Source organism: Caenorhabditis remanei, chromosome II (genome assembly GCF_010183535.1).
Source record: "Caenorhabditis remanei strain PX506 chromosome II, whole genome shotgun sequence".
NCBI lineage: Eukaryota > Metazoa > Nematoda > Chromadorea > Rhabditida > Rhabditidae > Caenorhabditis > Caenorhabditis remanei.
The window spans coordinates 13,711,495-13,733,160 of NC_071329.1; the positions used below are offsets into that span (position 1 = coordinate 13,711,495).

The 21,666-nt window shown below is 39.3% G+C and overlaps 9 protein-coding genes across 9 annotated transcripts; 5 read left to right on the forward strand and 4 right to left on the reverse strand.

The window, feature by feature from the left end:
- Window positions 1-549: 549 nt before the first annotated feature.
- Window positions 550-2,161, forward strand: GCK72_006725 (uncharacterized protein; the record flags this gene model as incomplete). Its single annotated transcript, XM_053725764.1, has 5 exons — window positions 550-756; window positions 1,212-1,430; window positions 1,478-1,621; window positions 1,899-1,981; window positions 2,032-2,161. 5 exons carry the CDS (start codon window positions 550-552, stop codon window positions 2,159-2,161), a joined length of 783 nt encoding a protein of 260 aa, XP_053589958.1.
- A 774-nt stretch (window positions 2,162-2,935) lies between these two features.
- Window positions 2,936-4,302, forward strand: GCK72_006726 (uncharacterized protein; the record flags this gene model as incomplete). Its single annotated transcript, XM_053725765.1, has 4 exons — window positions 2,936-3,148; window positions 3,194-3,556; window positions 3,879-4,061; window positions 4,237-4,302. The coding sequence occupies 4 exons, from the start codon at window positions 2,936-2,938 to the stop codon at window positions 4,300-4,302; spliced, it is 825 nt and encodes a 274-aa protein (XP_053589959.1).
- Window positions 4,303-4,819: 517 nt separating this feature from the next.
- GCK72_006727 (uncharacterized protein) lies at window positions 4,820-8,949 on the forward strand (the record flags this gene model as incomplete). Its single annotated transcript, XM_053725766.1, has 8 exons — window positions 4,820-4,834; window positions 4,878-5,096; window positions 5,142-5,285; window positions 5,710-5,969; window positions 6,013-6,091; window positions 6,580-6,679; window positions 7,336-7,422; window positions 8,357-8,949. The coding sequence occupies 8 exons, from the start codon at window positions 4,820-4,822 to the stop codon at window positions 8,947-8,949; spliced, it is 1,497 nt and encodes a 498-aa protein (XP_053589960.1).
- GCK72_006728 (uncharacterized protein) lies at window positions 7,845-8,710 on the reverse strand (the record flags this gene model as incomplete). The annotated part of the gene is made up of 2 exons (XM_053725767.1): window positions 7,845-8,097; window positions 8,148-8,710. 2 exons carry the CDS (start codon window positions 8,708-8,710, stop codon window positions 7,845-7,847), a joined length of 816 nt encoding a protein of 271 aa, XP_053589961.1.
- A 2,643-nt stretch (window positions 8,950-11,592) lies between the features above and the next one.
- On the forward strand, window positions 11,593-12,383 carry GCK72_006729 (uncharacterized protein; the record flags this gene model as incomplete). Its single annotated transcript, XM_003110001.2, has 3 exons — window positions 11,593-11,832; window positions 11,894-12,171; window positions 12,236-12,383. The coding sequence occupies 3 exons, from the start codon at window positions 11,593-11,595 to the stop codon at window positions 12,381-12,383; spliced, it is 666 nt and encodes a 221-aa protein (XP_003110049.2).
- A 49-nt stretch (window positions 12,384-12,432) lies between these two features.
- On the reverse strand, window positions 12,433-13,905 carry GCK72_006730 (uncharacterized protein; the record flags this gene model as incomplete). Its single annotated transcript, XM_053725768.1, has 5 exons — window positions 12,433-12,544; window positions 12,591-12,673; window positions 13,382-13,525; window positions 13,571-13,789; window positions 13,834-13,905. The coding sequence occupies 5 exons, from the start codon at window positions 13,903-13,905 to the stop codon at window positions 12,433-12,435; spliced, it is 630 nt and encodes a 209-aa protein (XP_053589962.1).
- Window positions 13,906-14,954: 1,049 nt separating this feature from the next.
- On the forward strand, window positions 14,955-17,527 carry GCK72_006731 (uncharacterized protein; the record flags this gene model as incomplete). Its single annotated transcript, XM_053725769.1, has 9 exons — window positions 14,955-14,990; window positions 15,037-15,180; window positions 15,227-15,365; window positions 16,301-16,548; window positions 16,594-16,818; window positions 16,861-17,004; window positions 17,055-17,237; window positions 17,284-17,366; window positions 17,419-17,527. 9 exons carry the CDS (start codon window positions 14,955-14,957, stop codon window positions 17,525-17,527), a joined length of 1,311 nt encoding a protein of 436 aa, XP_053589963.1.
- A 52-nt stretch (window positions 17,528-17,579) lies between these two features.
- GCK72_006732 (uncharacterized protein) lies at window positions 17,580-19,254 on the reverse strand (the record flags this gene model as incomplete). The annotated part of the gene is made up of 5 exons (XM_003110045.2): window positions 17,580-17,661; window positions 17,708-17,790; window positions 18,278-18,460; window positions 18,891-19,034; window positions 19,081-19,254. The coding sequence occupies 5 exons, from the start codon at window positions 19,252-19,254 to the stop codon at window positions 17,580-17,582; spliced, it is 666 nt and encodes a 221-aa protein (XP_003110093.2).
- Window positions 19,255-19,915: 661 nt separating this feature from the next.
- GCK72_006733 (uncharacterized protein) lies at window positions 19,916-21,077 on the reverse strand (the record flags this gene model as incomplete). The annotated part of the gene is made up of 5 exons (XM_003109922.2): window positions 19,916-20,045; window positions 20,477-20,559; window positions 20,607-20,789; window positions 20,836-20,979; window positions 21,027-21,077. 5 exons carry the CDS (start codon window positions 21,075-21,077, stop codon window positions 19,916-19,918), a joined length of 591 nt encoding a protein of 196 aa, XP_003109970.2.
- Window positions 21,078-21,666: the final 589 nt, after the last annotated feature.

Here is a 21,666-nt window from a genome sequence, read left to right on the forward strand (position 1 = left end):
CATAGTTGTTTTATATTGCTTACATTATATTTTTTCGATCTCCCGTAAATATTCTGTGCTATGTTGAAGTTGATGAGTATTCTTTAATGCCCAGCTTTTCAGAAAAGAAGCGAAAGCATTTCGGGTGTGTCGATGTTGTGCCGAATTGTCAGCTGAATTTCAGATTATCTAAACCATGTAATTCCCTGAAGAAAGCCGAGCACGAACACGTCAATTAAGCCACTTTTTCTTTGTTTTCCCGAAACCGGGAATTTGGGAAATAGCAGCAATATAAAAACAAGGAACTGAATGGGCAAAGAATGACATTTAATCAGAGTATTTTCAGATATTGCTCTTTTGGAACTTTTTGTCTTTCCACTGATTTGATACTGATAATTTAAAACTTGCACTTTATAGATCATCGTGTCACAAACCCAGACATACTTGATGACTACTTGGTAACATTTTGTGCTCTTTTGGTTTTAAATTACATCTTCGAAGCCTCTAATTTGTCGCGATTTCTTATCTGAGACAACAATGCGCCGTTGTTTTCAATTTTTCATTTAGAGAATGAATAACTCTGAAATTATTATTGATTCTGAATGTGATACAGAATATGACCCATTATTCGAGAACTTTCTTTATCTTGGAACAGCTTCCTATTTGATTCTCGGTCTGTTTCTTCATATTCGCATTCTTTGGACTATTTTGATAAAAGAGAGAAGTTATTTCAAGGATAACTCGTTTTTCATTTTATTCGCCGCGGATTCTATAGCGGTAAGAAAAATGAAAATTTTCAACGAACACAAACAGTACCGCTCAGAAGGCTCTGACCGTTTTCAGTTGAAATTGTCCAATTTTGACAGTTTATTTCGGTGTCACCTGATTGTCCGACAAACTCAATTTTGTATGGGTTGGATAGAGCAAAAATAGCACATAATTTTTGTAGTTGACCATTTTTCTCTAGGAACACGACCATGAAAGTTACAGGTTGTCAAAGCAATTCTCCCTAAGTAGCAAAATTTTGGAGCTTTTCACTTTGACAACCTGTAACTTTTATGGGAGCGCCCGTACAAAAAAATGGTCAACTACAAAAATTAAGGGAAATTTTTGCTCTGTCCAACCCATACAGGGGATACCGAAAAACACTATCAAAGTTGGTAATTTTCTACGGAAAACAACTACTGTTGATAACCTTTTGAGCGGTACTGTAGATATCTTCAGAATTCCAGAGCGTTTCCCTCATCCTGAACGACCTTCTTTTCACTCGTGTCTTTATGTACATCCCTCAACTTTGTCCCATCGTTAGTCCCTTCTTCTGGACACCCTCTATCATTCTGAAAGTCATTTACTTTTTGAATAATCACGCAAGATTCGCCAAATCGGTGGCTCAAATCTTTATGGTACTCAATAGAATGTCGTGTGTTATAATCCCAGCTAGTTATAACAAAGTAGGTCTTTCTTTGATACTGATCATGACTTACTTCCCAATTGTCAGATATGGTCTACTTTGACTCCAATTGCATGTGTTCTTGTTGTAATCCTCCCTTTCGGAGGTCTCTGGAACATTCTGATCTCAAGAATATTCGTACTTTCAGTCCGTGGTGGCTTCGGAACGAGTTATATCAGAGCGGTGTCTTGGGTGAGTATAGGAAAAGATCTCGAGAAAAGTTGCTGAAATTCTGTCAGGCTTCCCTCTCAATGTTCCAATCGATCTATATTATAACTGCACTTATATTCACATTTATCTGCACTTCCATCACCCTTTACAAGTTAATTTTACTCCCAGGTCGTATCAAGTCCGCTGAAAAATCGCTTTGCTTTACGAGTATAACAATTTCAGTCACTTTCTTATTAGTAGCAGTAACCCAGGTATGTTTTGGAAACTTCTAGCGAATTTCCCAGTTCTGGAATTGCAGGTAACATTTGCGACGTGTCTAAGTTGTCGATCGGATGCTCTTTATATCATCCAGTTTATGGCATTTGACACATTTACAGTAGGGTGAGAAATGATTCAGTATTCGCTTCCAAAAAAAGGTAGAGTATTTTCAGATCCGCTGTAATCATGGTTCTGACAAACCAACATATCCGAAGTTCAATATTCTCTTCGTCGAGAAAACGAAAGATTATCAATGTGACAGTGACGGCGATGCCATCTGGAAGATTCTCTAATACTAGTTGAAGATTGAATCTCCGTTTCAATTCAGATGTAGACACGAAAAAAAAACGTTTCTTTATTAGCACGGCGCTCTTCTTACAACTGCGCTCCACCGAAACCGAAGAAAATTGTGTGCGAAACTGAGAGACTCAGAGAAAAATAGTCATTTCTCAAGAGTAGTTTGGTGGAGCGCAGTTGTAAGAACTGTGCTAAGCTAATAGACACGAAATAAAAGTTTTTGTTTCATTTTAAGATATTTGGAGAGATTTTTGATGCTGAAAACTGGTGTGAAGCTAACGTGCTCCTCAATTTTCTACAATTTGAATTCGCTTTCTCATCTCAATATTAGCACGGCACGCTTCTTACAACCGCGCTCTACCGAAACCGAGAACATTGTGTGCGAAAGTGAGAGACTCAGAGAAAAAGTGACATTTTTCAAGAGTAGTTCGGTGAAGCGCAGTTATAAGAACTATGTTGAACTAATAAGACATCATCCTAAACATTTCGAACAAAGAGAATTCAGTCTAGTCTTTTTTCTAATTGCAGGTGTAAAAAAAATGTTTTCCGGTTTTCTATAATTCTGACCCTCCAATCAGATTCTGAATCTCCTCATAATGTCTCAGTACTTGTTCTGATTCAGTATGATTTCATTCATGTATAATTATAATTTTCATTCTTTTCTGATCTTCGAGACAATCCAAAGTTTCAACTAATTTTATTTTCGAAACTTGGGCTCTATTTCCCTTTTTCCCCTCTCTTAAACTTGATTTCGATCTGTTTCAGAGTTTCAGACCCGAAATGAATTCTTCTTCGTCGAATGATTCGATTCCATTTCAATGTCTAGACCCAACAGATCCTGGACTTGACATTATTTTATATATTTTCTGTTTTTTCTATTATTCAATCGGTCTATTTCTTCATGGATCAATTCTTCGAATGATCTTCTTCACAGATAGAACAACATTGAAAGATAACTCTTTTTTTCAAATTTATGCGATGGATTCTATTATGGTGGGTGTATCTGGACAAACATTCAACGTATGTAGTCCCTTTCAGAGCATTTTCCTCATCTCAGTCGAACTATTTTTCAATCGACTCTTCTTATTCATCAGTCCCTTCTGTCCTATAGTTGGCCCATTCTTTTGGGATACTTCTATCATTATGAAATTAGTTTATTTAATACTTCACCACTCAAGATTCTCTAAATCTGTAGCTCAAATCGTAATGGTTCTCAACCGAATGTCTTGTGTGTTGGCTCCATCGAATTATGATCGCCTGTGGAGAATATTCACTCCAGTTTCGAGAGTTCTTGTAGTGATTCTTCCATTTGGTGGAACATGGAATCTTATTATTAGTAGAGTTTTTGGACAATCGATACGAGGTGGATTTTCTATTAACTATAAACGGGCAGTGCAATGGGTGAGTGCCCCTACTGGTCTACTTTCAGCTCTATTGCAATTTAGATGTCCTGTGAAAAGTCGAACGTTCCAAAAAACACTTAGACGTCCCTTAAAACACATATATGTCCCTTAAAACAGTAAGACGTCTCAAAAAACATTTAAACGTCCGTTGTGGTCCCAAAAGTGCTCACTATCAGAAATGTTTAAACGTCCCAAAAAACATTTTCCAGAAAAAATTAGCGCTTGAAAGGACGGCTAAGTGTTTTGAGGGACGTCAATGTGCTACAAGGGATATCTAAACTGGAATGAACCCCTACTTTCTTATGAAAATAACTTTGCAGGCGGCTCTCTCAATGTTTCAATCCATCTACATCTCAACTGCCCTATTCTTCACTATCATCTGCACTTCTATCACAGTTTACAAGTTATACATACTTCCAGATCGTATTAAAACTGCCGAAAGAGCACTTTGTATCACTAGTTTCTTCACCTCTCTTACATTTTTGTTTGTCGCAGGAACTCAGGTGAGAACAATGTTTTGAGAAATTCACAAAATTCAAAGCTTTAGTTGACATTTCTCTATTGTACCACATGTAACAGAGATTTTCTGTTTATTTTCCAATCATTCGCGTTTGACACATTTACGGTGGGGTAGGTTTTCCGGTGGGGTGGGTTCCCCAAAACTAGATATGTTTTCAGATCTGCAGTGATATTGATTGTGAGCAACAAGAATCTCCGAACTTCATTGTTTTCCAAGAAAGATGACGGGAGCAAGAGAATAGTTACAGTAACGCCTATATCAAAATAGAACGTGAGCAATCTTCAATTACAAAAATATATTCTTCTGAAAATCTCCAAGATTTCGGTGAGCTGGAAATCATGACATCACTATCATCAGTAATTTTTCTGATCCGAGTTCAACTAACCACTTCCACCTTGTTATTTTCTTCTCCCCAATTCTCAAAAATTCAGTTTTTCCATGGATTGCCTTATGTCTTAATGCTCTATTATTATCTGAAAATTCATATTTGTTTATTAGAAGTTCATTTCCAATTCTCCTTACTCTTTGTGAAATACTAGAATACAAATGTCTTCTATTTTCACAGATTCTTTTCCTATCGACTGTGACACTTCTTTCAATCCATTCATTGAGATTCTGAAGTACTTGGGAACAGTTTTCTATCTTATCATCGGTCTCATTCTTCATTTTTCTTTACTCAGAACAATTTTTGTTTCTGAAAAATCATTTTATAAAGATAACTCGTTCTTTCATATTTACGCTATGGATTCTATTGCGGTAAGATTCACAAAACACACAAAAACCAATGATGCATTTTCAGAGTTCTCTTATAATCCTTGCTGACATCCTCTTCAATCGTCTCTTTATGTTTGTCACACCTCTCTGTCCCATAGTTGGTCCGTGGTTCTTCTCCCCATCATATGTAGCTAAATTCGTGTATATCCTTGGAAATCATGCGAGATTCTCAAAGTCAGTTGCCCAAATCTTTTTGGTATTGAACAGAATGTCATGTGTTCTCAGCCCAGTTGGATATAATCACGTGAGCTGATTTGTCTTTTCAGATGATTGATACCACTAGTTTCAGCTCTGGAAAAATCTTCTGCCAGTAGCACGAGTGTTTATTGTGATTGTCCCATTTGCGTGTACCTGGAATCTGTGGATTTCAAGGACTCTGATAATTCCGGAGTTTGGGGGTTTTGCTTTGAGCTATACGAGGAATGTTAAATGGGTAAGATATATAGAAGGGTTTGTGATAGAGCTTAACTAAGGATTGCCCCCCAAGTAACCATGGAGTTATAGGACGTTACCTATATCATTGGAAAGCGGAGAAACCGCTGATTCGAAATATATATTCAGTTTTTGCCCTTGAGGCCTGGTACTCTAGAAAAATGAGGTCACAGTTTGGACCGCTGACAAGTCATCATTACCTTACCGACGTGTGAAAAGTGTCGGTAGCGTGGTGGGGGTTGCAGTGAGGCGGAGTGGAGTGGTGAAGGGTTTTTCTCGAATTACAGGCCTCGAGGGCAAAAGCTGAATTGATATTTGGAATCAGCGTTTTCTCAGCTTTCCAATCACGTCCTATAACTCCCGTCCTATAACTCTACGGTCACCAGGAGGCCTTCCCTTGTAAATTCTTTTTTTCGAATTTCCAGGCTGCTCTATCCCTCTTTCAATCAATATTTATTCTTACTGCTCTTGGATTCACAGTCATCTGCACATCTGTAACTCTCTACCGTATGGCTGTACTTCAAGAACGTATCAAAGTCGCTGAAAAATCACTCTGTTTCACTTCAATATTTATTTCATTCACTTTCCTATTAGTAGCAGCAACTCAAATTCTTTGGATAACTTGTTGTGCATCTGATTTAATGTATGCTATTCAGTTCATTGCATTTGACACTTTTACTGTTGGGTACGTGAATTTGTGTACTATTTTTGGAAACGTCGAGTTTCAGATCAGCTGTCATTGTGATTGTAGTCAATAAGCATCTCCGTAACAGTATCTTTGTCGTGGATTGGTTTTGTGTATGGCTGGTGAGGCCTCCAATCCATGATTTTAGTTGTTGTTGAGCAATGCATAATGTTAAGTAGTTCGAACAGTTGTTGATGCACGAATGGTTTATTACCGAAGCATAATAGATGCTTTGGTCGAATATTAGTCGAAGAAGTGGGAATAATAGTGAGAAGTCACATGAGCGGGTCAAGGAGTAGTAAGTAAGGAAGATTAATTAGGAAGATGTGTAAAAGGTGATGGGGGAGTCTCATAGAAATGTTCTAGAAACAATGGGAGAAATAGCGAGTGGAAAGGGGAGAGTGCTAGAGATATTATGGCGGGGGCGGCAATTGAATGAATTGTTTTCCCTCGCTGCCGTCGAGCGCGGTTGCATCCTCTTCCACGAGCTTCTCGTCCACGGCCATCACGAATTATCCTCGCTTTGGTGACTTGTACTCGATGGGTTGAAGAATCCATTGAAGAGTGAGGAAATTGAGAGATTTCCGAGAAGAATCTCATTGAATGATAGGTCGTGGATATATCCGAAGGAGGATATCCACGACACTCCGGGAAAGGGGGATCAACGAAACGTAGTGTAGTTGATTGGCGTGACGTCTCCAGTCCCAGATGTGATTCGTCTTGAAGTCTCCTGTTCTTCTTTGAGATTCTTCGTCCATCTCCGCGTTGCTTTAGTATTTTGGATCCTTCTTTCGGTTGTTGCCACGTTGGATGATACTTTAGCTCAACACCTCATACTTGTTATTTCATCTAACAGAGTACGAAGTATCAGCTAAATAGGTCGTGGATATAACCAGGATGGTATATCCGCGACACTCCGGGGGCGGACGAATCGACTGAGCGAAGTGAAGTTGATTCGCAGTGGTTGTGTGTAGTCGTTTGTATTTGCTCATTGGTTGTTAAGCGTCCTTTCCGGTGTATCGAGAAGAGAGTTGAAGTAATCTTCGGCGTGGACTGTTGCATGACTATCAGCTTTGATCTATGAAGACTTGAAATATCTTGGAATTTTGGTCGGTGAGCCTGATGAACGTTCGAGTTAGCTTTGGAGTCTACGATGACGTCGGGATCCTTGGTTGAAGCATCAGGGTGATGTATTGACGATGTTGTCTCTGTTGCTTCCTCCTCTGAGTAGATTTAGGCCTGGGTCTCTCCACCTTTACAAGCGAAAGACTTTCAGCTTCCTCAGACTCAGTTGTAGTCGAGCGTCTTTGTGCTGGGTAGATTTAGGCCTGAGTTAGTTTATCCTTTCAGATAACCTAACTTTCAGCTTCCTCTGCCCCAACAGACGCATTTGTCGGATCTCCTGTAGTGACAGATAATGACGAGTTTGTTGACTCCGTTGCTCTGGTGAACTGTTTGTAGTTGGCTCAGGTTGACGCGTTCTCCTTGATGCTCCTGTGGTCTTCTTATCCTTGCTGACACTGATGCTCTGGTCCTTGCTTCTGATTGTTTTCAATTTTCTTCTTTGGTGGTTGTGACTTCTGACGATGTCGTTGTTGAAGACTTGCAGGCGTGAGCTGGGAAGAATTGCTATTAGCGACGCTTACAACGCGTCTCTGACAACTGTTCCTCCCTTCAGAATTTGCAGTCTTTCATCGTTTTTACATCTGTTGCTTCACGGCTTTTTGCTTCGGAGTGTCTTCTTTTGTCGACTCCTTGACTGCTGGCATTGCTGATGGTGGTGGTTCATGTGGGCTTGTTGAAGATTTGTTCGACATCATCGACTCCAGAATCGTTAGAGCGACGTTGTTGCTTTGGCAAACTTGTTGTTATTTCTTATAACCTTTCATCGGTTTTCAGAAGTAACAAGTAAGCCATCCTCCAACTGCATCTATACTTCGTTGGTCTTGAACTATTCGGCATGTTGTCGATCGCACTTGATGTTTTTGTGCTGGCGTAGGATTGTGAAGAATATAAAGTCTCTTCACTTTGACTTTGGCTTGTATGTCCACGGTAGATGTCCATACTTTGAGGTGTTTCTTCTGCGGGATGTCCGGTGAAGAGTCGTTGATGCTTTGGCTTCATATGCCTATGATTCCTTGCATCGTTGTGGTGTTGGGTTGAAGCTTCTGAGGTCACATCTGGGGTCGCGATGCTGTTCTCGAGCCTTGGACGATTCTCATTGCTTTATCCTCGATCCTTCTCTCGATAGTTTGAGTCTGGAACCTCTCCACTCCAATTTGGTTTGTATGATCACGTCCTGTGTACATACTTCGAGTCGATTCTTCTGCGTGTATCCGATTGAAGAATCGATAATGCTTGGGTTGCGTAACCATTACGCTTCCTAGCATCGTTTTCGGTCGTCTCTCGACTTCCTCCTGCTGGTCGCTGCCACGATCGATCCGAGCCCTATGCGAACCACGATTCAACAGGTGATGCTCATCCTCCAGATGCCTGGTGCACTCCTGGGTACTTGGCTGCTCTGGATTCAGCACCTCGGGGGCTGAATGATGTATTGTGTGCTCCTGCAACACATTGCCTTTGCTTTGAAGTCCTCCGATGTATCGTTCTTCTTCTCCGCTGTGTTTTGACGTTTGGTGTTTATGACGTCCTCCTGTTGTTGCTGCCACTGTTAATCCGAGCCAAATGCGAATTGCAGACAACAGGTAGTTCCTTCCTCTTGGATGCCTGGCGCACCCCATGGTACTTGGCTGTTGCTCCTGAGAAAGGACCTTGGGCTGGTTGTGTTATGCATACTGCGGTCGACCTCCGTATGTATACAATGCCTGGGCTTTGGATGCCTGCGGTTGAAATCCGTATGACATCCTCCACTTGCAAGCGCCTAGACTCATCGCAACGAATCCTGCAGCACGATTTCCTCCTCCATGCTCTGGTCTGCTCGTTCGAGACCTTCAGCATGTCCGCTCCTCGTACCACTTGAGCAACACGTTGAGATATCCAAAGACGGTGTGCTTGAATCTCCGATGACATTTAGGACGTGAGAGCATTGATCTGCTCCTCCTTTGCCTTCTTTGCTTCTAGACGACATCTTCCTTGGTGTTGGACAATATCTCGGTGAACATCTTCTTCTGTGCGCCGTATATTTTCATTAGGTGTGTCCTGCACCATCCACGACGTCTTCCGATTTTCACGGCTCGGTGATAAGCCGACCTCGATGTTGAAATGAATGCGTTTCCTCGATGCTGTGGTGTTGTCCTTGTACAGTCCAATTAACTCGATTGCCGCGGTGATCCCATCCCGTCGAGCAGGTTCCGGCACTCATCGAGAGCATTTCCGTAGGTCTTCTCTTCTTCGGGGTCCTCCAACAATCCAGGGCTCTTGGAGTAACTGTACTGGCTTATACATTGTTCCATGTAGGGGCGCCATTGGTTTGTTTGCACGGGCCTTGACATCCATTGAGTGGCATCAATATCGAGGGTGAGTTTTTCTCCTTTTTGTCGTGAGTGTTCATTCTGTTCTTTCTTCCATCGAAAGAACAAAACTAAGGCTCTCGACATTCGACTTCCTTTTCTGTCTTGAGTTTTCATCCCGAACTTTCTTACATCGAAAGTACAGAACTACGACTCCAGACATTCGACTTCCGTTTTGACTCCATTTGCTTTGGTCGACTTCTTTCTTCTGTCTTTAGCTTGAAATTCACACTTTATTACATCTAAAGTGAGAATCTCAGCTTTCGACTTCGTCTTCTTTGTCGACTTCTTCCGTCCGTCGCCAATTGTTGCGAAATTTTGCGGGTTTTGTCGTTGAGTTTCATCAGCACCTTCTTCAGACCAAAGCGTGGCGCCTCTACTCGCCGACTCACCGAATTCCGTTCCGTTTGTTGCGATTGCATCATCCTTTGGTGTTCGTTGCACTGCTCCACCGCTGAGTTCTTTTCTTGGAAAAAATTTCCATTTCCGGTCGAGGCACCATGTGGAGGATTGGATTTGTGTGTGGCTGGTGAGGCCTCCAATCCATCCGAGATTTATCCGATGTGATTGAATGTAGTGTCGCTAGAGTTGGTTGTATCAGTGACCCATTTATTGATTGCTTTGGGCGAAGGGTCACAACAGAAATGGTGAAGAATGAGTGGGATTAGTGGCCAGAATATTAGAGTAGTGAATAGTAGAAGTGGGGAATTGTGAGAAGTGTACAGGTAAAAGTGAAGTTAAGGCGAAGTTATTAGGAAGTGATCCTAAAAAGGTGTGATAGGTGATGGGCGTAGTCTCATAGAAATGTTCTAGAAACAATGGGGAAAATAGCGAGTGGAAAGGGGAGAGTGCTAGAGATATTATGGCGGCGGCGGCAATTGAATCAATTGTTTTCCCTCGCTGCCGTCGAGCGTGTTTGCATCCTCTTCCACGAGCTTCTCGTCCACGGCCATCACGAATTATCCTCGCTTTGGTGACTTGTACTCGATGGGTTGAAGAATCCATTGAAGAGTGAGGAAATTGAGAGATTTCCGAGAAGAATCTCATTGAATGATAGGTCGTGGATATATCCGAAGGAGGATATCCACGACACTCCGGGAAAGGGGGATCAACGAAACGTAGTGTAGTTGATTGGCGTGACGTCTCCAGTCCCAGATGTGATTCGTCTTGAAGTCTCCTGTTCTTCTTTGAGATTCTTCGTCCATCTCCGCGTTGCTTTAGTATTTTGGATCCTTCTTTCGGTTGTTGCCACGTTGGATGATACTTTAGCTCAACACCTCATACTTGTTATTTCATCTAACAGAGTACGAAGTATCAGCTAAATAGGTCGTGGATATAACCAGGATGGTATATCCGCGACAATCTTTTCATGGAAATCTTCAAGAGTGAAGACCAATTCCATAATGATCTCCGTGGCCCCTACATAAATGTATGAATGTCTGAAAGTTAATTCCAGCCTAAACATGCGCAATCTCTGCTTTCTTGAACTTTTCCCGAGTAAATGTTGTTTGCAGCTGTTATTAAATATTTCATTCGTTTCGATCCGAAACATGTGCATGTCTCTATTCCCTCTAATCAAAAATTCCATTTCTGAAATAATGTTCTGTTTCTCTTGCTAGTCTTTCTTCTCTGAAAATGTACAATTCGTCTACTATTCCATTTAATTGTAAAAACGATTATAGCTTAATTTTGGAACTTTCGAAGTATTTCGGGAATGCTGGGTATCTTGGAATTGGATTATTTCTTCATGTTTCAATACTGAGGATTATTTTATTTGTGGAGAGAAAGAACTTCAGTAAAAGCTCATTCTTTCAAATTTATATAATGGATTCTATTGCGGTATAGATTTTCTATTTGCTCGGTACAGTTCCTACAACTGCGCTCCACCGAAATGCCCTTGAGAAGTGTCTCTTTTTCTCTGAGTCTCTGAATTTCGATCACTATTTTCTTCGGTTTCGGTAGAACGCGGTTGTAAGAAGCGAACCATACAAAATACATAACCTCCAATATAGGTATTCTTCTTTCAGAGTGTGTATCTTCTCTCCGCCGACATTTTCTACGTCCGCCTGTTCATGTATATCCCTCCACTCTGTCCCATAGTCAGTCCATTCTTTTGGGATCCTTCTTTCATTTCAAAATTCATCTACGCTACAATGAATCACTGTCGATTCGCAAAATCATTAGCTCAAATATTCATGGTTCTCAATCGAATGTCTTGTGTGTTGATACCTGCTGATTATGAGATAATGTGGAAGAAACTGACACCAATAAGTCGATTTATTATTGCATTGCTGCCATTCAGTGGAACTTGGAATATCTGGATTTCGAGAGTCTACTCATTCAGAACTCCTAGTGGAGGATTCGCAATGGATTATATAAAGAATGTGTCTTGGGTAAATGAATTGGATTATATTTAGGTTGTTTTACATCATTTGAAATTGAATCCGATTGCAGGCTGCCCTTTCCCTCTTCCAATCTATTTTTGTCCTCACTGCTCTTGGTTTCACAATTATCTGCACTTCGATTACTCTCTTCAAACTAATTGTTCTACCAGATCGTATAAAATCGGCTGAGAAATCATTATGTTTTACAAGTATTTTCATATCTTGCTGCTTTCTAATAGTGGGTGCAACACAGGTCGCTTTTGTGACTTGCACAGTCTGTCGATCTTTTGAATATCTTTATTTCATGTACATGTTGAGTTATTGGACTTTTGATGTCTTTAATGTTGGGTTAGTATACAATCAAGAATTTCAAAAACATTTTCGCAGAAACTGAACATAATTATATTTTCAGAACTGCTGTTGTCATGATTCTCACGAACAAACAATTACGGGATTCAATTTTCCATTTCAAAGAGAAGGATACAAATGGGACTGCTTCAGTATCTGCAGCTCCACAAAATGATAATAAAGCTGATAATATTTGGGAACAAAGGACTTGAAATATTGATTTTTCATTTATTTTTTCGCAATGAAACTTTATTTTTGATTCTACAAAAGCCCTGAAACGCTAATAACTGAGATTTTCTTCGTGGATTGTTCCTTCCACCAGAACAAGGATTCCCGAATCTTCTTACTCGTCATAACAATTATAACTGCTGGTCTGAAATCTCAATATTAATTTTTAGAACTGCTTCTATGATTCTCACCCAACAGTGAACAAATCGAATGCGAGAGCTTGTAACAAGTACATTATTTCCCTATCACATGATAGACAAAACGCGAAAGAAAGCTGAAAATTTGTGTTCACTGAATATGAAATTCATCTCACCTGTGTTGCTGCAACCATTAGAAAAGTAGAAGAAATGAAGACTGAGGTGAAACAGAGAGACTTTTCAGCTGATTTTATACGAGCCGGTAGGAAAATTAATTTGAAAAATGTGATGGAAGAGCAGACAACAGTGAAGAATAAAGCAGTAAGAATGTAGATAGATTGGAATAAGGAGAGGGCAGCCTGAGATTTATTTTTGAGTTTTTTCAAAAAATGTTCCTGACAGCTGGAAAAGCAGAGGAAGGCCTCCAGGTGACCGTGGAGATTTGGGACGTGGCCTATATCCTATGTCATTGGAAAGCTAAGAAACCGCTGATTCCAAATATATATTCAGTTTTTGCCTTCGAGGCTTGGTATTCGAGAAAAACGAGGTCAAAGTTTGGACCGTTGACAAGTGATTACCTTACCGACATACCACCACATCACGCTGCCGATATTTTTCACGCGTCGGATGACTTGTGAGCGGTTGAAACGTTGACCTCGTTTTTCTCGAATACAAGACCTCGAGGGGAAAAACTAAATATATATTTGAAGTCAGCGTTTTCTCCGCTTTCCAATTGTATAGGTCACGTCCCATAACTCTAGACTGGCTCCATGACCTTCCCAAGTGAGAATAGTTGTTGATCTTTTAAATTATTTAGGTCTTCCAGTTGAGCAAATCCCGCTTACCCATCGAACAGTCTTGAGGTATCCAATATTGAAACCACCACGATATGGTTGAAGAAATACTCGAGATATCCATACATTCCACATCCCACCACAGGGTAAAATCACGACAAGAACACAAGAGATTGGGGTCAGACTTCTCCAAATCTAGAATTTTTTTTCTGATTTCTATGAATTCAAGTATCTAACTACCCGATCATATTCGGTTGGAATTAAAACACATGTCATTCTATTCAAAACCATAAAGATTTGAGTGACAGATTTGGAGAATCTAGCGTGATTCAGAGAGATATAAACTATGTTGAGAATAACAGATGGTCTCCAGAAGAATGGACCTACAATTGGGCATAGTGGAGTGATGTATGTGAAGAGTTTGTTGAAGAATAACTCATTGAGAATCAAAATTATGCTCTGAAAAAGTAAATTAACTAAAATACATTTTTAATTAATCTGACCGCTATGGAATCCATGACAATAATCTTGAAGAATGAATTGTTCTGGAAATGTTTTTTCTCCGTTACGATCATGGTTCGAATAATAACGAAATGAAGCAAGCATGCTATTCCGAGATAGAAAACTGTTCCCAAATAAATAATTGCCTCCCAAAAGGGATCATAATCAAAGCTACACTCATTAGGAATCAAATCTGAATAGAATTCAAGAGTGGTGGTGTTGCTCATGATAAAATGAAGAGAAGGGTGAAAGATGCAAAAGAAGTTATTGAAAAAGTGAGTGGGAAGTGAGCAAATTGTGAGAGAGTTTTAAAAGTTCGCACACTTTGTACAGACCAATTATGCATCATTTTGTTCCCGAGTAAAGATCAACACCAACGAAGGAGAGGAGGGATGGGACATCTGGACAAACAGACAAAAAAAGTTAATTTCAGTGCAAAATAGAGTGATTTTTGAGCTGTCGTCTTAAAATGACCATAACTCTCTAGGGAGTGTCCGTACAAAAAAGTGTGTCAACTACAATGGATAAACATTCATGCACAAAGATTAAACAAATTTGAGGGAAACCCGATGACCTCGATCACATCTTTCAGCTTCTCTGCACTTTCGTTCCACTCCAAAAGATACTCGAGCCATCCTCTATGTTTACTTCTTCTCGGAGCATTTTCTCATTTACAAATGAACATCTCATCTTCAAACCTCGATTTCATTCCTTTTGACTGTGATACCAGTTACAATTCAACATGGGAAATCTTGCTATTTGTCATCATGTGTTTATATCTCACACTCGGATTGTTCCTTCATTTTTCTATACTCAAAGTAGTGCTGGTCACTGAAAAAATGGCATTTAAGGAAAGCTCATTCTTTCAGATATTTGTGTTTGATTCGGTTTTTGTAAGGGGCTTGAACAGACTGATATGTAATCAAGTTCACATTTTCAGAGTATTCTGATTATAATGACAGATTTATTTTTCAACCGTCTCTTCATTTATGTTACACCCCTTTGTCCTCTTGTCAGTCCCTTCTTTTTCGATTCTACTGTTATTTTAAAGACAGTTTTCGTCATTGGAAATTATAGTAGGTTTGGTAAATCTGTGGCACAGATTGTGATGGTTTTGAACAGAATGTCATGTGTTTTACAACCCACAAGTTATAAAAATGTGAGTTGTATATCTCAAGTATAGCTCAATATAAACCACAATTCAGACCTGGAAATCCCTGACCCCCATTTGCTACGCAATTTTAACAATCGTTCCAATCGGTGGTATCTGGAATATAGCAATATCCAAAGTGTACGCCGATCCAACTCGAGGTGGATTCACAATCAATTATATCAAAGCTGTGAAATGGGTAAGATAAAGGATAATGGGTACCACCTCTTGAGATCTACACGCAGGCTGCCCTATCAATGTTTCAATCAATCTACATCTTGACTGCTCTTGTAATTACCATCATCTGCACTTCCGTCACTCTTTACAAACTAATTGTTCTCCCAAATCGTATAAAAGCGGCGGAAAAATCACTTTGCTTCACAAGTATCTTCATTTCGGCTGCTTTCTTGTTAGTAGCCGCTTCACAAGTAAGATATCAAAGTTGTTAGCATCACTCATAAATTCCAGTTCCCATTCTTCATTTGCTCATCTTGTGATGTTGACTTGCTGTTGCTACTGCAGGCTTTTCCATTTGATAGTTTTACTGTGGGGTGGGTTTTTTCATGTTATTTTGTCTCAAAATGACAATTTTTACAGAACAGCAGTAATTCTTATTCTAGGAAATCGCCATATTCGTCAGTCTATTTTTGGGATAAGAATGCAAAGAGAAGAACGAGTGCGCACCATGTCGGGTCAACTGAACTCACTATAGGAAGAGTCTGTAAACATAATTCGTATGACACACAAACCGTTTTACTTTATTTTTTGTTCTATTATCTTGTAGTTTTATTTTGGATCCCGATTATACCATGTTGGAGGGTTCACCCTTTCTTAAATTGTTCATAAAATATTTTGATACATAGTTACCACTCTACTCAAACGCTCTTTCGTCAATACATCGTTTTTTTTATTGGTCTACATGTATTCGAGGAAATAGAAACTATTACTCGAAATAGACCTGATTCCAGACAAATTGAAATTGATATTGAATAAACGATTTCTTTGATGGGGTTTTCTTGGAATTATGATGTGGCTTGTTGTCTGAAATCAAAGATTACTGAAAGCGGGTACTTCGTTTGGTTTCAGTTCAATGCAAATCTGTTCCACCGACAACGTCTTTTTTGTTTCAAGTTTTGGATAATGATGAGGTCACTTTTTTCTAACAGATGCTTGCTTCAGATTCTCCCTTGAAAGACATGCTATTGATCTGTTCACAGACTCAATTTTCATGTTTTCCATCTCAATGGGTTTCCTCATCTTCAGCTTCTTATCCTCAGTTATCCACCCACAAAACTTTTTCTTCATTTTCCTTTTTCCAGTGCCGACTAAAATGAGCCAAGCCCTCGCTTACTTGAACTTGTCGGATGGAATTCCAGAAGTTTACCCGATTGAATGCGACAAAAGTTGGGATTCCTACTCGGAAATGTTGATCTACTTTGGATTTTTTGTATTTCTGGGAATCGGGTTGGCAGCTCATTTGTATATTCTCATAAGTATTCTATTCACAAAACGAAAAATATTCAAGGATTCTTCCTTTTTCCAAATATTTGCGATGGATTCTATTGCGGTGAGTTCTCGATTATGTGAGTACCAGTTTCTATGTTTCTTTCAGAGCGTCGTTATCATTTTGGATGAACTTTTCTTCATTCATCTCTTTTTATTCGTTCCACCACTTTGTCGAACCATCTCTCCTTGGTTTTTCCGACCAACTTTCATCCCGAAATACGTATATATTTCCATAAATCATGGAAGATTCATGAAGTCATTGGCTCAAATATTCATGGTTCTCAACAGATTGTCATGTGTTATTCTGACTGCTCCAGGGAAATATGAGATGGTGAGTAGTTCAAACCGAAAGAAAAGTCAATGAAGTGTTCAGCTATGGAAAAAATACGTCTTACCATCTTGTATAGTGATGGCTGTTCTGCCATTCGCGGGGACATTCAATATCTTTATTTCAAGAGTCTTGATAGTTTCAATGCGTGGAGGATTTGCACTTGGTTATGGGAAAACAATCAAATGGGTGAGGAACCTGGGTGCCAGAGATTTTAAAAAGTTTCTGTCAGTTTTCAGGCCTCGATATCTCTGTTCCAATCCAGCGTGCTTATCATTGCCTTATCCGTCACAATCATCTGCACCTCCATCACCCTCTACAAGCTGATTCTCCTACCAGGACGTATAAAATCTGCCGAAAAATCGCTCTGTTTCACGAGCATCTCTATCTCAATAACTTTCGTGATTGCATCATCTACACAGGTATTTCATACCCCATTTCTCAACATTTTCATTTTCAAATTTTCAGTCCCTAATAGCTTACTGCTCAACTTGTAACCTAGATACACTCTACATTTTCCAATCCATTGCCTTTGATACGTTCACAGTTGGGTGAGTTTCAGCTGAAATCTTGAAATCTGATGTTTCGAATATGATTTTCCAGAACTGCTGTGATTATGCTGATGTCGAATAAGAAACTACGTGGATCAATGTTCCAAGCGGTCAAGAGGGTTTCGATTGTTTCAGTGACAGGGAAGATGAACTCGATTTGATAATTATTTATTTATTCAATGTAAGAAATAAATTCGTGAACCATTTATTATTTTAAATTTTCTTCGGTCCCCAGAGACACGGAAGTACTGAATAACGCAGTCTCTTATCAGTTATAATCATGATGACTGCTGAGCTGGAAGTTCAAACTTTTAGTTCCAAAGTGTCATCTGATAACTCACCCAACTGTGAACGTGTCGAATGCCAACAACTGAAGAACGTATAGCAGTGAACCTTGACAAACAGAGCAGAATGCGAAAGCTAGCTGAAGTGAGAATGGAAAATTTAGGGAGCATCTGACAAGGAAAGTCTTTGAAGATGCAGCTTTCAAACAATCCATAAATTTGGCCACTTTCGACTACGAGGAGCACATTTCTGCAGTCAAAACTGGCTAAATGTCTCTGCGAGCCGAGTTATGAGCTCTCAAACTATTCATATGGTTAAGATTTCACATGGAATTCCAAATTGGCAAATAGCATACGCAAAAATGTTCTCATTTTTTTTCTTTAACGTACAGGTGAACCGATGGGGAACACATCTGGAACGTGGCGTATATGCGGCAGATTTGGAATTCCATGTAAAAAGGCATAACAGTTCGAAACGTTTGGGAGCTCTTAACTCGGCTCGCAGAGACATTTAGCAGGTTTTAATGGCAGAAATGGACTCTCCGTAGTGGACAGTACCTATTGCCTATTTATAGATTGTTTGAAAGCTGCGTCTCCAAAGACTCCGATTGTGAAGGGTTTACGAACCTGTGTTGCTCCAACTAGAAGAAAAATTATTGAAATTAGAATACTCGAAAGGAACAACGATTTTTCCACGGATTTTATTCGTCTGGATAACATAAAAAGCTTGTAAACTGTGACAGTGGTGCAGATGACAGTGAATAGTAATGCAGTAAGGATGTAAATTGACTGGAAGAATGAGACCGCTGCCTGAAATTATAATATGAGGATGAATATTATTGTGGAAATTGTCCATACTTGGAAACCGGGCCGAAACCTGCCGACACGGGACGGCGCGTAACTCTGTTCAAGCTGAGTATTATGAGCTGAAAAATATACCAATATGTATATCTCAGCGAGATTTATGTTCGTGAGCTACTACGGGCCGGATGGTTATTCGTCAATGTGCCGCGGGCCGGGAAAAGTTGGAAAAAAAAAACGCGAAAATGGCCAAAAAGCCATTCTAGCCCTGCCCGCGGCGAATAGTCATTCGGCCCGTACTAAGTCACAAAGATAGATCTTATTGAGATCTACATTTTGTTATATTTTCAGCTCATAAAACTCAGTTTGAAGCAAGTTATCCGCCGGCCCGAGTCGGCCCGTTTTGGACCGGTTTGCAAGTATGAACTTGTCTGCTTACCCATTCAACAGTTCTTATATAATTCATAGTAAATCCGCCACGAAAGGGTCCGATGTACACCCTGGAAATTATACAATTCCATGTTCCACCGAACGGAATAACCAAAAGAGAGACCCAAACCATCGGGGTTAGTTTCTTCCACATCTGAACAAAAATATTTTCGTTTTTAATTATACCCACTATCACTAACATGATCGTATCCAGCAGGCATCATAACGCAAGTCATTCTGTTCAACACCATTGCAATTTGAGTTATAGATTTTGCAAATCTTGCATGGTTTATGATGACATACAGAAATTGGAGAAAGACTGAAGGGTTGTAGAAATATGGGCCAATGATAGGGCACAATGGTGGGATGTACATGAAGAGTTGGTTGAAAAATAATGAGAAAATTATCAAGATTGAGCTCTGAAATCAAAAAATTAGGGAAATTCTACCTACTAGAAAAAAGTAGCAAACCTCAATAGAGTCGGTGACGAAAATTTGGAAAAAAGAGCATCTCCTGTAATATTTTCTCTCGGTTATTAGAATTGTTTTGATGATAGAAAGATGCAAAATCAATCCGATTCCTTGATACATTGCAGTTACAATGTATTTTGATACCTCCCAAACTAAATCATATTCTGCTGATTTACAGACAAACGAAATTTCAGAAGAGTTGTAAGTGCTCATGTGTAGGATTTTGAGTAAAGATAAAAAGTTAAGAGTGCATTTTGAGGAAAAAACGAAAATTTGAAGTGGTGATCGAAGATTAATAGCATGTTGTAGTTTGCTGCTCTTCTGATCGTAGTCAATTTACAGAAAATAAGCGTGATTAGTCCCTGAGATAGCTTCGAAATAGAAGAGAACGAGAAGATGATCAGATTTCAAGAGATCAGTTTGAGGGGTAATTTTAGGAGGTTAAGGAATTAAAGTTCTTAGGAGGAAAAACAAAATTACGAGAGGTGCAACCATGGGGTTTACGGTGCAAAGTGTATAATTAAAGTTTATTTTAACATATTTTCATCATTGATTATTTGGAAAATTAATACATCGATATACTCGCCGCTCGAACTTTTGACGGAGAAGCTGTTCGAATTTTCATTGGCTTCCAGGTATATGGGAATACACATGCACGTAATTTACTGTCGGTGATAATCATGATTACTGCTGATCTGTAATTTTCAAGTTTTGAGGTTTTTCGAAGCGTCATAGTACAGCACCGTCCAAAAATATATATATCATATTTTGATTTTTTCAGTTGAAAATGACCAACTTAGACACTGGATTTCGGTGTCACCTGATTGTCCGACAAATTTTATTTTGTATCGGTTGGAGAGAGCAAAAATAGTACATCATTTTTGTAGTTGACCAATATTTTGTAGGGACACTACCATGAAAGTTACCGGTAATCAAAGTGAAAAGCTTTGACAACCTGTAACTTTCAAGATAGTGTCCCTACTGAAAAATGGCCTACTACAAAAATAATGTGCTATTTTTGCTCTGTTCACTTCATACTGAATCGAGTTTATCGGACGATCAAATGACACCGAAATACACAACCAAAGTTGATACACTTTTGAGCGGTACCGTATGTATAACTCACCCAACTGTGAACGTGTCGAATGCCAGCAACTGAAGAATGAATAACATTGAACCTTGACAAACAGAGCAGAATGCGACGGCTAGCTGGAAGCAAAATCAATGAAATAAGATATTATACTTTTTAAGTTAACCTGTGTTCCTGCCACAAGAAGAAACGTGGAAGATATAAAAATACTGGATAAGCACAATGATTTCTCAACAGATTTGACTCGTCCTGGTATAAGTACCAATTTATAAACTGTGACAATAGTACAGAAGACAGTGAAGAATAGAGCAGTCAGGATGTATATGGATTGAAATTTTGAGAGGGCTGCCTAAAACTTTTTGATGCAAGCCTAATGTTTATGTTCTCCAACTTACCCATTCAACCGCTTTAATATAATTCATTGTGAATCCCCCACGAAAAGCTTCCACATATACTCGAGAAATGATACAATTCCAAGTTCCACCAAACGGGAGAATCAGTATTGCAATCCAAACCACAGGTGTTAGTTTCTTCCACATCTGAGAAGAAAAACCACCATTTATTAGCATCAAGACATGTGACTCACACTGTCATATCCAGTAGGAATCATTACGCAAGACATTCGATTCAGTACCATTGCAATTTGAGTTATAGACTTTGCAAATCTTGCAAGATTTACAATCACATACAGAAACTGGAGAAGAAACGAGGGATTGTAGAAATATGGGCTAACGATTGGGCAAAGTGGTGGGACATAGATGAAGAATCGGACGAACAGAGACAAAAAGATCAAAATTGAGCTCTGAAAGGTTAAAAAACATTCATTTCATGTATACAGTACCGCTCAAAACGCTATCAACTTTGCCTGTTTTCAGTGGAAATTAACCAACTTTGATACTGTATTTCGGTGTGACAGGATTGTCCGACGAATTTCATTTTTGGGTTGGACAAAGCAAAAATATCACATCATTTTTTGTAATTGATCATTTCTTTGTAGAGACACTACCATAAAAGTTACAGGCAATCAAACTCATTTCTCCCTGAAACCGACTATTTTCTGTGCATAGAAGCGAAAATTTCGAGATTTTCACTTTGACGACCTGTAACTTTCAAGGTAGTGTCTCTACAAAAAATGGTCAACTACAAAAATAATGTGCTATTTTTGCTCTATTCAGCACAAAAAATTGAGTTTATCGGATAATCAGGTGGCACCCAAATACACTGTC